The 14437-nt window shown below is 48.9% G+C and overlaps 1 protein-coding gene across 7 annotated transcripts; it reads right to left on the reverse strand.

Moving 5' to 3' along the window:
• Nucleotides 1-1872: 1872 nt before the first annotated feature.
• On the reverse strand, nt 1873-8573 carry Cd19 (CD19 antigen). 7 transcript variants are annotated; one of them, XM_030242042.1, is made up of 15 exons: nt 8174-8573; nt 7686-7952; nt 7216-7410; nt 6821-7094; nt 5496-5603; nt 5207-5255; nt 4866-4954; nt 4444-4545; nt 4222-4323; nt 4065-4133; nt 3910-3966; nt 3762-3818; nt 3009-3095; nt 2782-2888; nt 1873-2615 (listed from the first exon to the last, which is right to left on the reverse strand). In XM_030242042.1, the coding sequence occupies exons 5-14, from the start codon at nt 5530-5532 to the stop codon at nt 2797-2799; spliced, it is 741 nt and encodes a 246-aa protein (XP_030097902.1). In that variant the 5' UTR covers nt 5533-5603; nt 6821-7094; nt 7216-7410; nt 7686-7952; nt 8174-8573; the 3' UTR covers nt 1873-2615; nt 2782-2796. The 7 variants fall into 7 exon arrangements, with proteins under 7 accessions (XP_030097902.1, XP_030097901.1, NP_001344020.1 ...); XM_030242041.1 differs by having other exon boundaries at nt 5496-5606; nt 8174-8572; NM_001357091.1 differs by having other exon boundaries at nt 6816-7094; nt 8174-8295.
• Between the last annotated feature and the right edge of the window lie 5864 nt (nt 8574-14437).

Genomic DNA, 14437 nt, shown 5'->3' on the forward strand with positions numbered 1-14437 from the left:
GAGCACGGCCATTTCAGCCCTGCCATGCAGCATCACCAGGTACAGAGAGAGGAGGGATCACCAGGGGACACGATTTTTGATATAGTCATTGAAGAACCCCACTGGGGGGTGACCAGGAAGACATCAAAGTTATGTCAGTAGTATGACAAAGGGAGTCAGGTAGCAGAAAGGGAATAGGTATCCAAGAGAGTCCTGAAAGAGGGGCGCATGCTGTATAATAGTTGTTCATTGTTGGGGGTCAGTCCCTGGCATCATTATCAGACTAGGTAAGAACACTATGGTCAAAGGGGGTGGCCCAAAGCAGCACAGAAAAAAACAACAAAACAAACAAACAAACAAACAAACAGAACAGTTGCTAAGCTTGGAGAATTTAGTGAGGCTAAGTAGCGTTGCTTCCTCCTGGATGAGGTCCAGTCAGGAGAAAGGTTCTTTTTTCTTAGTTTTTAACCTGAGATTGAGGAGTCTCCAAGGTGTGATTTGAGGGAGTTCTCCTGCTGCTCTGTGGTCTTGGTGGGGTTTGCCAGGCTCTCGAGGACAGAGGGCAGGGTCTGGATGTAGGCTCACTAGATTTCTATTTGTTTCCATGGATACAGAGATATATCCCTTTGCTAGACCTTGTCTCTCACTCCCTGAGCCCACCAGTCGTCACAAGGATCTGGAGTGTATTGTGTTGTGTTGTGTTGTGTTGTGTTGTGTTGTGTTGTGTTGTACTGGGAAAGAACAAACCAGTTTTGTGGCCCATTCTTTCCATGTTAGCCACAGAATTTTTGTCTGCACCATCTTAGGAGACTTTTTTTTTTTACAATAGCCCCATGGCAACCCCCATTTTCTTTGACCCGTCGGGTATGACAAGTTCTGTCTCTCTTATCATAGGTAAAGCAAATAATAGGGTGACAGAACCTTTCTGTCCACTTAAAGAGGGATCCCAGGGTGGAGAGGACATCTTGTCATCCCACAGAGGGACAGTCAGCCTAGCCCACAATGTCACTGTGTGACAGGGGCAACAGAGGGGAAAAAAAAGAGACCCAGAAAGAGAAAGAGATGAAAGTGGATCTGTTGAGTATGAACAAAGCCATGCCAGGCCATTCATACTTGTTCTTGGGGATCTATGCAGAGCCTAAGACTAGTGTGTCCCAGCTGCTGAACCTTGTAAGCCAGGCCCAATTAAATGTTGTCCTTATAAGAGTTGCCTTGGTCATGGTGTCAGTAAAACCCTAGCTAAGACAAGGGTGTAGAGTTGGTAACCATGGGTGGGTTGGGATTACTACTTCAGTAACGAGGTAAAGATTCTGTACTAGGTGTTAGGCTTATTCACTGGGAGAATGGGAGTGCTGCATTAGAAGTTCCTGAGACAGGAGGCAGCTAGTGATGGGCTTGAGACTGCAGCGATGGGTTTCAGAAATGGGAAGCTAGGATGGAAGGATGAGGGGTCCTTGAGGTGGACCAGGACCGTCTCGGGGTAAGTAGCAACCACCGGGGTGGAAATATCCCATACTTGGGGGTTGACAAGATCTGGTAGGGTGAGGACAGCACAGTCTCAGGTGGTGACCTGTGAGGCAACCAGAGGAAGACGAAGATGGGAGTCAGGAGAGATTATGGGATCCAGGGATTATGGAGTCCTTTCTGTGGTCCCAAAGCGGCTAAGGATATCACAGTCCAGTAAAGGCATCGGGGAGATGGGCACGACCAGGAAAGAATTTGAGAAAAATCATCCTACAAGAATTCAGGGAAGTGGCATGTGGGGCTTGGAAAACGAATGAGAAGAGGGGAAGGGAGCAGTTCCCAGAAGGCCAGGGGCCCAGCACAAGGGGCTTTAGGCTCAATTCCTCCCAGGTTCTCAGCATCCAAAGAAACAAGCCAATTCAAGCCGAATTAGAAAGTATAAAGGCAGATTTATTGAGAGCAGCACTTGAGTAGGTTCACAGGTCCCAAGGATGCAGGAGGGAGCAGGGAAATGGCACACCTGGGCGAAGGTAAAGGGGGGTTTCAGGTCTTAGGCAAGGGGTGATGATGTGTAAACTCAGAGCTGGGGTGGTGTCTACATATGGTCAGAAGCTGAACCCCCTGAGCAGGCACTCAGGTAGTGTTGCCAGAAACTCGAAGGTGAGGGTACTGGCCTGTTAGCCTGGAGCAGGCAGGATTAAAAGAGAGGCAGACAGTGTTTCCCAGTTTGTGCAGGGTGAGCAGGGATGGGTTACAACCAAACAGTCTGCTAGTCCCATCACTGTCTCTCCCTTGTGGGACACCATGGAATGTAGCGGCTGGACATATTTGCATCACTGGATGTTAGGTGGCTAAATGCCAGGCCATGGGAAGGCTAGAGCCAGGATGTACTCAGACCTCAGTTCTCCTTCCTCTGGGTGACTCAGGGCTGGATTCAACCCCATCTTCCCTTCCTATCCCACACAAGGGCCGGCTTCAGAGAATTTGAGTGGCTAATTGGGTTTATTTGGGGAAAGCAAAGGGTCAAAAGGAAGCTTTGCTTGAACATGCATATGAGTGTGTGTGTGTCAGCATGCACACATCCTGATCAAGGTCATTTCACTGACTGACACCATCTGGGATCTCCAGATTTCAGAATCAGATGTGGTTCTTGGGACCTAACGAAGTCCAGGCTACATAAAAAAACAAACAAACAAGCAAAGTATGAGATGACGTCTAGGCCCTATCCACTGGACCCAGAAAACCCTTCCCCTTTCTCTCCCCAGCAGCCAGGGCTGCATTACCATCCTCATTTATCCCTCTCTTCCTCCCCTCTCCCAGGGGCAGCGTCCAGCTCACCTAGTCACTTGGGAGTCACGTGGTTCCCCAAGTCCCCATGTGGCCCTCTCCTTCCCATGCTGGTTCTAGGTCGTCAGACTTATCCATGTTTTCATAAGAGTCTGCATCTGGATAAGACCAGGAAAAGGAAAGTGTAAATTGGATGAAAAGGATGCTGGGGTAGAGTGGGGGAGGGAGGGGGAGGGGGGTGTCCAGAGGACAACGAGAAACAGTGCAGAAACACCCACCTTCTTCATGACTGGGACCGGACTGAATTGAGTGGAGCTGAGGAGCTGCATAGAGGATCCCTCTCATATCTTCATAGGACTGGGACCCTGTTTAGGCATGGGATGGAAGATTAGAGACCCAGAAATTCTGCTGGGGCTTGGGGGAAGGGAAGTCCTGCCTACCCACGGGAGAGGAGCTAGGCAAGAAGTCGAAGTTCCTAATGTCAAACTAGGACTGATTTGTCAGCATCAAGATCCTACTTGGTTCTAAGATGGCCAAGGCCAAAGGAAGGGTCAAGAACAGAATTGGGAGGAGTCAAAGTCAAGCTCACAGGAAATGATACAGACAGTTGGGGTCAAGGTTGAAGTCCACTTTAAACTGGGGTGAGGTGAAGGCCAAACTCTAAGAGAGAAGGTATTGAGGTCAATGCTTCAGTCGGTTGGCTGAGTGTGTTTCGTTACATTTTTTGTTACAAAGCTTCAGCCTAGGCTAGCCTGGAATTCACAAAGTACCCCAGACTAGCCTTAAGCCCATGACCATCTTTCTGCCTTAACTTTCCCACAAGTTGGAATTCTAGACATGAACAGTTATGTCAGGTTCATTTTGGGTCAAGATTGGTCTTCAAGGTTAGAAATGGCAGAAACACGGGGAAACGGGATAGAGGTGGAGTTGGGAATAAGGTCTAAGACCACTGTTAGGCTTGGACTTGGAGATCAGAGCTGAGTTTATATCATCTGAAATTGACCCTAGAAGGATGCCCTAAGCACTCTCACCAAGCGAGGATGCTTCCCGGCTGGGGTCCCACGCAGACCCATGGGGGCTCAGGAAGTCTGGAACAAGAAAAGAGACAAAGATATCACTTTTTTTCCTGGTCTCCAGCTTCTTCCAAGAGTGACAGCCCTCGCTCACTCAAATACACACCCATCATCCTGCCAACTGGTTGGGCCAGCTCCTCATCTGCATTTTCATAAGACTCAGCTGTGGAAGAGAGAGCGCAGGAGTTGCTCAGGCAGTAGGAGCCCTGCAGCACCAAGCACGTTTTCCTAGCCACCAACCCTACAAGGACACCACATTACCATTGGAGAAGGAGTCTTCTTCCTCTGGACCCATGGGCTCATCCTCGGGGTTCTCATAGCCACTCCCATCTGTTAGAGAATGAGGGCATCTTTAGCAAAGGTTGTCAGCCATCAGCCTACTGTTGAAGTGTCAGGACCAGGGAGAATGGGGACTCACCCTGGGAAACCTGGTCCTGCCCAAGGTTGGAGTCGTTCTCATAGAATTCAGAGCCCTCCTCGCTGTCTGGCTCTTCATAGGCCTCCCCTTCTTCTTCCAGTCCTGAATTTGGGACCAGTGTGGAGAGCTGAGCGGTATCTCTCTTCCTCCACCCACAGTCCACTAATCCCACCACAGGCTGCTCCGACACTCTCAAGGTGAGGAACAACCCTTAAATCTGACCTGTTTCATGGCTCTGAGCTCCAGTATCCTGGACTTGAATGCGTGGATTTCCATAGGACCCAGGGACACTCCCTAGGCCAGCAGCCCAACGCTGAGCATGGGCTGGTGAAAAGAGAGATTTAAGATGCCCATCAGAGGGAAAGGAGACAATGCTTCAGAAAGCCTCTGTGTGCCTGCATAACCGGCCTTGAGCCATGGGGAAGGGATCAAAATCTGAGCCTTGGCCTCAAGTTCTAGGACAAGGCTGGCTCTGGCCAAGGTCCAGTGGCTAGACTTGGCTGATCTGTTGAGATTTGGTCCTGGGCTCTGCTCTGGGGAAGGTTCTGCTCTGAGAAGATTGGAGAAATGAGGACAAGGCATAGCTGGCTAGTGCCGGAGAGAAGGGTGCGACTTGAAAGCCTTTCAAGGCAGTGGTCCCTCACCCTGGCCAGAGGTAGATGTAGGAAGGGAGAGCACATTCCCGTACTGGTTCTGGGTCCCGTTTCCCGAGGGAGGCGTCACTTTGAAGAATCTGGAGGGAGAAAGGGTTGGTGTACCTTAAGGCTCAACCATGTAGGGATGCCCAGCTGCAGTCTATTCTGGGAGTTAAGTGTGTAGGGATGCCTACCCAAAGAGTTTGGGACCATGCCAAGGGAGGTGATTTTGAAGGTGGCTTCCAGACTTGGGCAGTATTTCAACCAAGAGAGATGGCACCAAGGCCCACCCCACGTGACAGAGGACAGTGTAAAGCTTATAGCGGAAGGGCGGGCATTTGCTACTTTACCTCCTGGCGGGGTCAGTCATTCGCTTCCTTTTCCTTCTCAGGATAAAGGCTGGTGGGATTTAAAGAGATGGATCAGGAGAGGGGTTGGCAGGCAGGAGGTGAATTTGGGGGACACGGGGGAGGTCACTTGGGTCAATAGAGGGGATGGTTGTACAAATACCAGGGACCCCAGGAAGTATGAGAGACAGTAAAGGAGGGATGAGGCTGTGGGGTGCATTAGATTGGCCAGTATGGGCTTGTCCTAAGAAAGATGGGGTAGAATTCGGGGAAGCTCAGGGGCATGACTTACCTCTTTGACAATAGAGAAAAGCCACCAGAGAAACCATACAGAAGATGACATATACTAAAGTCACCACTGGGACTATCCATCCACCAGTTCTCAACAGCCAGAGCCACACTGCTAAGAGGAAAGTGCTTTGAGACAAGGACCCCACAATGCAGCTTACTCCCCAACCCCTCAAGGGGCATACGGCTGAGAGCCCAGAGCAGGACACAGACCTCAAGCCTTAATCTCTCCAGGGGGCTCTTCTCCCGTCCACTAAGGAAGAACCAGTTGTTCCCAGGAGCACAAGGATTGAGCCACGGAGCACAAGACAGTAACTAACCGCATATAAAGCACGGCCATCCTAGCAAGGTGAGGACTAGGGAGTCAATTCCGCAGTTAGGGGTAATCATGGTCAAAATGTAGGGCATTTTGTGAGTCTACCAAGTCAGAGCTGAGATTCAACACATGTTGGGATCACGTTTAGAGTGGAAGCTGAGGTCGTAGCACTTAACAGTTGTGGTCAGGATAGCATGGTAGCATTGTATTAAGGAGAAGCATAGGCGAGGTGTTGTGGCAAATTTGATGGATGGAGTGAGGAAAAAGAAGATAGTCAAGCTCCTAACTTGGGCAAATGGACCCATGTATATTCTTCTGGGTGCTCCATTTGTGCAAAGCCACCCAAAGAGTATATGTGGGCAAGATGTTCATTTCACTTTATATATCAAGCCTGAAATGTCCCTGAGGCATGAAATGGCCATCCCAGGAGATGACTGGGTATGGGGAGTATAGTGCCCAGGGAAGGTATAAGGCATGGTAACCTAGGAACCACGGGAGTGAAGAATGCCAAACAAGACGAGGGTGTGGATAGGAGCGAGTACAAGGCCCAGGGCTCCATCCAACAGGGAGCGGTGGTGGAGGAAGCAGTCAGCAGAGCGGTGGTGGAGGAAGCAGTCAGCAAAGCTCACAGGAGACCCAGAAAAACGAGTTCTCAGAAGCGATGAACAAAAAGCTGGAGTTAGGATTCAGTGAACAAACTGGAGTCTTGAGACTGGTCCTGGTGCCAGCTCCAAGTCTGGCTTAGTACTTAGTACTTGTACTCACGCCTCAGCCTCCCAAGTTCTAGGGTTACATTTATACACTATCAGTCCTTGTCTGTCTGTCTGTCTGTCTGTCAGTCTGTCTGTCTGCCTTCCTTTCTGTCTGTCTCTACACACAGAGACTTCTAGGGGTGGAAACAGAGCCTCATCCATGCTAAACACACACTCGACCACAGAACCACACCCCTAACTCTTCCAATTCTTCCAGTAGCTCCACACAGAGTCCCAGAATTGGAAGAAACCCTACCTGACCTTGCAATGACCTTCACGTGCCTCTCGATGGTCAGGTTTCCTCGGAGACAATAATAGGTGCCTTCATCTAAAGCTGTGGCTTGGGGCAGAAGCAGAAGAGACCCCCAAACCCACATCTCTCTGACCGGGTGCTCTCCCCCAAGGCTTAGGCTCAGTAGTGAAACATTAGGTCTCCTAGGATGCACATGGGTCCAGGAGATGGAGCCTTTGGCCACTGGGACAGGGGGTACCCCACAGGACAGCCAAAGTGTGGAGCCGGGTGCCACAGTGAGATCTAAGGCAGGGAGAGAAGAGGTAAGGAAAATACAATCATCTCCCCCAACCCCCGAGTTCCCAGCACCCTCCCTATCCTTGAGCCCCCACTTCCCAGCATCCACACAGCACTGTCCCCTTACCTTGGTTGATTAGACTCTGATTCAAACTGCTCCCCCGAGGGGCACATACAGGCTTTGTTCCCCAGACCTTAGGATGGTCTTTAGCCCACACATACAGCTGGGAACCAGAAGTGGACCTGTGGCTCCCAGAGGACCTGTTCCTTAGGTCACAGTCCAGGTCCCTGACGTCTGAAGCATTCCACCGGAACATCTCCCCTGGGAAGAGACCCCAGACTAGATACAGACCAGGAGAAGGGGGAGATACAAAGGCTGGGAAGAGCAGAGCCAGAGATACAGGGAGAAAGCAACTATGACTAACAGACAAGCGAGACAGAGATACGGAGTAGCTCAGAGCAGTTACCAAACCATAGGAAGTAGGTGCCTAGAACTAATTCCTTCTTCGCCGCTGCAGCCCTGCCAGACCAAAGAACTTCCTCTGTCCATGGAGAGCTCCTCTTTACCTCCACAACCCAGCCCCACCAGGCACTCACCACTATCCTCCACGTTCACTGTCCAGGCAGGCTGCCAGATGTCCTTGAAAGGGGGCCTCTTCTGGCACAGGTAGAAGCCCCCCATATGGTCTGAGACATTGACAATCACTAGCAAGATGCCCAGGGACCCCACGTGCAATCCCAGGCCAGGGGACCCGGGGCTCAGCTCCAGGAAGGGTGTTGACTGGTTACCTCGATACCAAGCCAGCTTCTCAGAAGAGACAGGTGAGGAGTCCGGGAGGCATGGCAGCACAACATTGCCTCCCTCTGTGGGGAGAGGAAAAGGGGAGCCCCAGCCCCTCTTCCCTCCTCATAAATCAAAGGACCCCAGAAGTCCACCATATGGAAGCTCTAAGGGTCTTTCTGACTCCTCCCAGTTTACAAGTAAGAAAATGGAGGCTCCAAGAAGGCCAGTTACTCAACTCAGAACCCAGACTTTCAACCCTAGCTCCTTCCCCCCAGACGTACAGACAGATAGATAGACATACCTTCTACCTCCACCAGTAAGGACTTCTGGGGCCTGCCTCCTACTAAGGTAAGAAAGAGGAGGAAGGAGACAGGGAGAGGAGATGGCATGGTAGCCAGGCTCCCTGGGGCACCCGGCTTCTGCGTGGCTGCGCAGAGGATGCTGGGGCGAGCAGGAGCCTAGTGGGCAATGAACCATGGGTGTCTGTGAGGGTGGTGGCAGTCCCCGTATAGAGGAAAGGGGTGGTCACACCTTAGGTTAGGCCTCCATTTGCAGGCACTCTTCCAAATCCACAACACTTGTCCCCCTCCCTGTCACCCAGCACTTAGCCCAAGTGTGTGACCTTCTATATGGTTTGGCATGGGAGTTCCTCCGGGTAAGGCTAACATCTTCACTACTGCACACACAGAGCTTTCCACATAGTGGCACCTGTTAAATATTTTTCAGATGAGTGGGTGCAGGCTTAAGTTAGGGTTTTCTTTCTCCTCCTCTCTCCAGGCTCCAGGCTCTGACCTTATTTTACACCTCTGTTTCCCAGCTGGTGAAGTTAAAGGCATATGCCACAATGTCTGGCATCCGCTTTTTTTCCTCTATCATCTGGGGATAGCATTAGGATTTTTATATTGGGTCTGGTGATCCAGGCTTATAATTCCAGTTACTGGAGAGGATCACAAAAGTCAAGGCCAGCTTGGACTGCAGAGTGAGTTCAAAGCCACTCTAAAGTACTCAGGGAGACCTTATCTGAAAATTAAAAAATACTTTTTTAAAAAGTTGAGGACATAGTTCAGTGCCAAAGTATATACAAGACCCTAGATTTAATCCCTCCTACCACACAGACATAGACGCAGACAGACAGACAGACACACACACACACACAGACACACACACACAAACACACACACATTTTAGGTTTCATTCTAGCTTAGACTATATAGCAAGACCTCCCCCTCAAAAAAGAAAGAGCCAAACAGGCAGAGTGGCACACACCTTTAATCCCAGCAACTGGGAGGCAGCAACAAGTGGATCGCTGTAAGTTTCAGGCCAGCCATGGCTACATAGTGAGAATCTGTCTCAATCCCACCCTACCCTCCACCCCCCAAAGAAAGGGACTGTGAGCTGGGTAGATAATGTAGCCCAGTGGTAGTACACTTGCCTACCATATACAATTCCCTGAGTTGTAGCACAAGAAAAAAGTGTGTGATGTGTATGGGGTGTGTGTGTGTGTGTGTGTGTGTGTGTGTGTGTGTATGTGGTCTCTTTGTGGTGTGTGAGTGTGTGTGTGGTCTCTGTGTGTATAATATTTTATGTAGTGTATGTGTGTGTATGTGGTATGTGTATATGTAGTTTGTATGTAGTAATGTGTGTATGTGGTTTGTGTATGTAGTATGTATGTGTGATGTGTCTGTGTGTGTATGTGGTGTGTGTATGTGTGTTGTGTGTGTGTGTATATGTAGTTTGTATGTAGTATTGTGTGTATGTGGTTTGTGTGTGTATGTGGTGTGTGTGTGTGTTGTGTGGCTTTTTTGGCCTAGTTTACAGTTCAGTTTCTGAGAGTCATCATCAGTTTATGGCTGAGAGTGGCGCCCAGTCATAAACCATGGTTAAATTTCCTCATCTCTAAGCAGGTTAGTAAGAGAGCAGACCAGAAACTGTGCTGGGGACATGGCAATCAGAGCTGGGAGGGGGCTAGACAGTGGATGGGGAGCAAGAGCCGTGTGCTTTGCAGTGGTCTTTCAAAATGGCTTCTTATTAGGATCCCTTTGTTCTCCAGGTAATCCCTGCTTCAGAAATGGAGGAGACGCATAGACATTGGGTTCAGGCTTCAAGACTGGAAGAGCATTGTCTAAAGTCACACAGAGGTGGTACAGTGTGTATGCACGCGTGTGTGTGCCTGTGTGTGTGTGTACCTGTGTGAGTGTTATGTGTGTCTGTGTCTGTGTGTGCCTGTGTGTATGTGGTGTGTATGTGTATCTGTGTATCTGTGTCTGTGTGCCTGAGTGTGTGCGCATATCTTTCACTGATGACAGCACTCAGAGGAAAGACTAGAGACCCAAGAGACCTGCTTTCTCAGTTGAGTCCCAGGCCTATCTCTACTGGGCTGTGACTTCCTGTTTGCCACAGGCAAACCTCAGGGGACACCACAGGTGGTGGGCCCTCACTTCCCTTGATTGAGCTGAGGGGCCAAGGGGAAAGAAGAAAGCTCGGGAAGAAGAGACATCTAACAGTGGGCAGACCCCACTTGCTTAACACTCAGCAGTACATCTTCCCACAAAGGATTTCCATCCACCTAAAACAAACAAACAAACAAACAAACAAACAAACAAACAAACAAGAAAACCCTCCAGTCTACGTCTGGAGTTAATGACGCCGCTCTCCATTCATTCCTCCATCTCTAGTCTTCCTTTATCTTATTCAACTTACTGAGCATCTCCCCAGCACAGGCCCTTGTCCGCAACACTTTTCCACTTGGCTAGCTCCTTTCATCGCTTAGCTCTAGGTTTAAATGGTACTTCCTCAGAAGGGCCTGCCCAGAGCTGCCGGTACTTCCCACCCTTGTTTTCTTTCCTTTCTAGCTTTTGCTTCGGTTTTAAATTACACTTGTTGGGAGTTAAGCTCCTTATTCACATCTGGAGTAAGAACGCAGACTGCCCTCTCCTTCTGCCCTCTCCTTGTCCTATGTCACTGGCAATAGAACCCAGGACCTTATGTGAGCTCTATCTAGGAGAGAGGATTCACAGCCCTAGGCTGTTCATGCTAACAGAGATCTTTTTGTCCCTAGGTGTGCCCCGGTTTAGAAAAGATTTAATACGTATTTATTGACTGGAGAAAGAAAAAAAGTTGGGAAGAGTAAAGAAAACCTTTCCCTGAGGTGGAGCCATAGCTTGTCTTCAAGCCTGAGGACCTGAATCCAGTCCCCAGAGTCTTGTGTAAAAATGTCAGGCATGATCTGGGGAGATGGTGTGGTGGGTAAAGGGCTCAGGCATGGTCTGGGGAGATGGTGTGGTAGGTAAAGGGCTCACTGTACAAGGATCAGAGTTCAATCCCCAGAGGCCTCACAAATGCCAAGTAGCCTGCCTGTATCCCAGTCTTCATAGAACATGCTGACTGGCAGCACTAGCCCTATTGATTGAGAAACCCTGACGCGGTCAGTACGGTGCAAGAGCAGGGGAGGGTAATTCTGGACCTCTATATGCGACCTCTACATGCATGTACCCTCACTCACATGTGCCTGAATGAACAGAAGAAGTCAAAACAGAGCATGTGACTGCCCCTAAGTGTGGTGGAGGAGAAAGTTTATTGTAGATGTGAGGGAGACCACAGCCAGAGGCAGAGTCTCTGGGAAAGTCCAGAGTGAGCAGGACCCTGAGCTGGGCCACGTGAGGAAAGTGAGGAGGGGAGAAGGGAGAGGGGAGAGCCAGGAGACCGAGAGGCCAAAAGGGTAAAAGGTAAAAAGGAGGGGTCGGGCATGGTGGCGCATGTACACCTTTAATCTCAGCACTGAGGAGGCAGAGGCAGGTGGATTTCTGAGTTCGAGGCCAGCCTGGTCTACAGAGTGAGTTCCAGGACAGCCAAGGCTACACAGAGAAACCCTGTCTCGGAAAAAAAAAAAAAAGAAAAAAAAGAAAGAAAGAAAAAGAAAGGTAAAGGGGGCTACATAACCTAATGTCTGGATTTCATGCAGAAGAGCAGCTTGGAGAAGGTCAACCCGGCCCCTAGAACTGCAAAGTTCAAGGTAGGAGGACAGGGTATGCCAGCCATACCCTGTAACAGGCAGGGACTGAGGGATGCTGGGAAAACCTGGTGACTCGGACTGTTTTGATATGTTCAGTACACACATCAGCCTTTTGTCCAGGATTGAGACCTAAGTCTCAGCCTTTTTGTTGATAGTAAGGACTATCGTGATAAGGAGTGATGTAATCTTTTCTATGACTACTTCCTGCTGACTTTGAGGCATCATTGTTGGGGATCCACAAAACCACAAAAGCTGGAATGTTGCCTAAGGCAGAGAGAGAAAGAGAAACAGACACACACACACACACACACACACAGAGAGAGAGAGAGAGAGAGAGAGAGAGAGAGAGAGAGAGAGAGGAAGAGAGAGAGGGAGAGAGAGAGAGTTCAGCAGACTGTGATGCAGGACCAGCTGGGGTTAGCCGCTTTGGAGCTGTCTGGGATGCAGATTCTGGGGGCTGTTGAGCAGCTGGAGCAGGCTGCAGTTGATTTGAAATCTGCTGGGACAGATAAACTAGAGACAAAAGATAAAATTAAGGAGTTTAGGAGGAAATTATCTTGGATATGCACTTGAAACTTCCAGGACCACCATCCTGGTAGTTAGGGGAGGGGAATCCTAAGACCAGGGAAGAAAGAGTGAGAATCCACCCTCAGGAATGGGTCGGGAAACAGGCTATTGATTGACAGTACTTGTCTGGAATCTGATTGATCTATGGATCCAAGTTTACCCCTTGAAGCTTACAATAATTTTTTTAAGTTTACAAAAAAATAAAAATTTTAGGTATATTAGGATTACCACTGTTTGTAATCTATACTGAAATCCACACTGTAGAAAGAACAGTAGAAGCCGGGCTTGGTGGCGCACGCCTTTAGTCCCAGCACTCAGGAGGCAGAGGCAGGCAGATTTCTGAGTTTGAGGCCAGCCTGGTCTACAAAGTGAGTTCCAGGACAGCCAGGGCTATACAGAGAAACCCTGTCTCGAAAAAAAAAAAAAAAAAGCAGTAGACTCATGCCTTGGAGTTATAGTAGGAGGTTGGGAACCCAAAAATGACTCTAGATTAAAAGCCTCTCTTAATTCATCTCCTTTCAGAATCTGGGCAAGGTAAACTGTTTGTCTTCTCAGCCAGAGACAGGAGCTCTAGGAAAGTGAGGCCTGAGGCCTGAGTTTTACATAGGAAGAGAAGGCAGCTATGGCCTTGGTGGGACCTGGTATGCTTGCTGCTGTTAGAGCTACAGTTAGCCAGTCAATAGCATCAGAGATCTGAGAAGGATAAATTATAAATTATAGCAGGAGGTATACTTCAAACGGCCTATTATCAATTAAAATGACAGAGATGTACCCACTCCTTGCCCTAGGCTCCTATGGTCTCCACGTGGCTGGCAGTGGTCAGTTGTTGCCTGTTCTGCGGAACATTTAATTTTCAGCTACTATACAGAGTACAATAGATCTTTGGTTGCCAGGCCCAGAAAGAGAGCAATCAACCCCAAAGTGTCCACAGTTTGTGTAGAGCCCTGGCAGCGATGAGTCACGGGGCAATTTTGCCCAATGGCTCTGTTCTCTTCTCTTCTCTTCTCTTCTCTTCTCTTCTCTTCTCTTCTCTTCTCTTCTCTTCTCTTCTCTTCTCTTCTCTTCTCTTCTCTTCTCCTCTCCTCTCCTCTCCTCTCCTCTCCTCTCCTCTCCTCTCCTCTCCTCTCCTCTCCTCTCCTCTCCTCTCCTCTCCTCTCCTCTCTCTCTCTCTCTCTCTCTCTCTCTCTCTCTCTCTCTCTCTGAGCTTTTAGGTAAGCTATTAAGTTGCTAGTGTGAGAATTCTCCAAATTTTTATGTAGGCAGTTAATGCTGAGATCTTTCCTCTTAGGCCTAAGTTATTGTGTCCCATAAGTTTGGATATATTGTGCAGTTTAATTTCTGCCTTGTTTTTCCTTCAGTAGTGAATTGTTCAGTTTCCATGTGTTTGTAAGCTTTCTGTTGCTCCTGTTGTTGTTGATATTCACCTTTAATCTATGGTGGTCTGTGGGTCACCCTTCTTCCCAGGGTGGCTGGCCATGAGGTCTAAGAGTGCAGCGTCGATGAGCAGGGTTTAGGAAGACCCATGAGTATGAAAGGAAATGACATCATTCCCGGGGAGACAGATCAATTAAAAAATATTTATTTATTTTTGTGAGTACACTGTCATTAAGGTGGTTGTGAGCCATCAAGTGGTTGCTGAGAATTGAACTCAGGACCTCTGGAAGAGCAGTCAGTGCTCTTAACCACTGATCCATCTCTCCAGCCCACAAGAGATCAGTTTTTATTGGTGGGGGAGGCGTCTGTCTCTACAGACAGCAGAAAGTCCTTAACAATATCCACTCTCAGCTTTCTGGGTAAAATGCAGATATTTTTATCTTCCCCATAAAGGAGAAATCCTAGTATGTTTAACATTTTTCCCCAGTGCTTATTTATGTGTGAATACAAGGACCTTGTGCCCTCTACATTTTGTGTTTGGGTGAAATGTTTTGTAAATATCTGTTAGGTCCATTTGATTTATAATTTTGGTTACCTCCAGCATTTCTCTGT

This window comes from Mus musculus, chromosome 7, assembly GCF_000001635.26.
Source record: "Mus musculus strain C57BL/6J chromosome 7, GRCm38.p6 C57BL/6J".
NCBI lineage: Eukaryota > Metazoa > Chordata > Mammalia > Rodentia > Muridae > Mus > Mus musculus.

Coding starts and splice junctions, on each gene's coding strand:
- Cd19 (NM_009844.2), bottom strand. CDS start 8,261: ATGCCATCTCCTCTCCCTGTCTCCTTCCTCCTCTTTCTTACCTTAGTA. Junction 4,955..5,206: donor ATGACTGACCCCGCCAGGAG/GTAAAGTAGCAA, acceptor TTCTCCCTCCAG/ATTCTTCAAAGTGACGCCTC. Junction 4,546..4,865: donor TACATCTACCTCTGGCCAGG/GTGAGGGACCAC, acceptor TCTTTTCACCAG/CCCATGCTCAGCGTTGGGCT.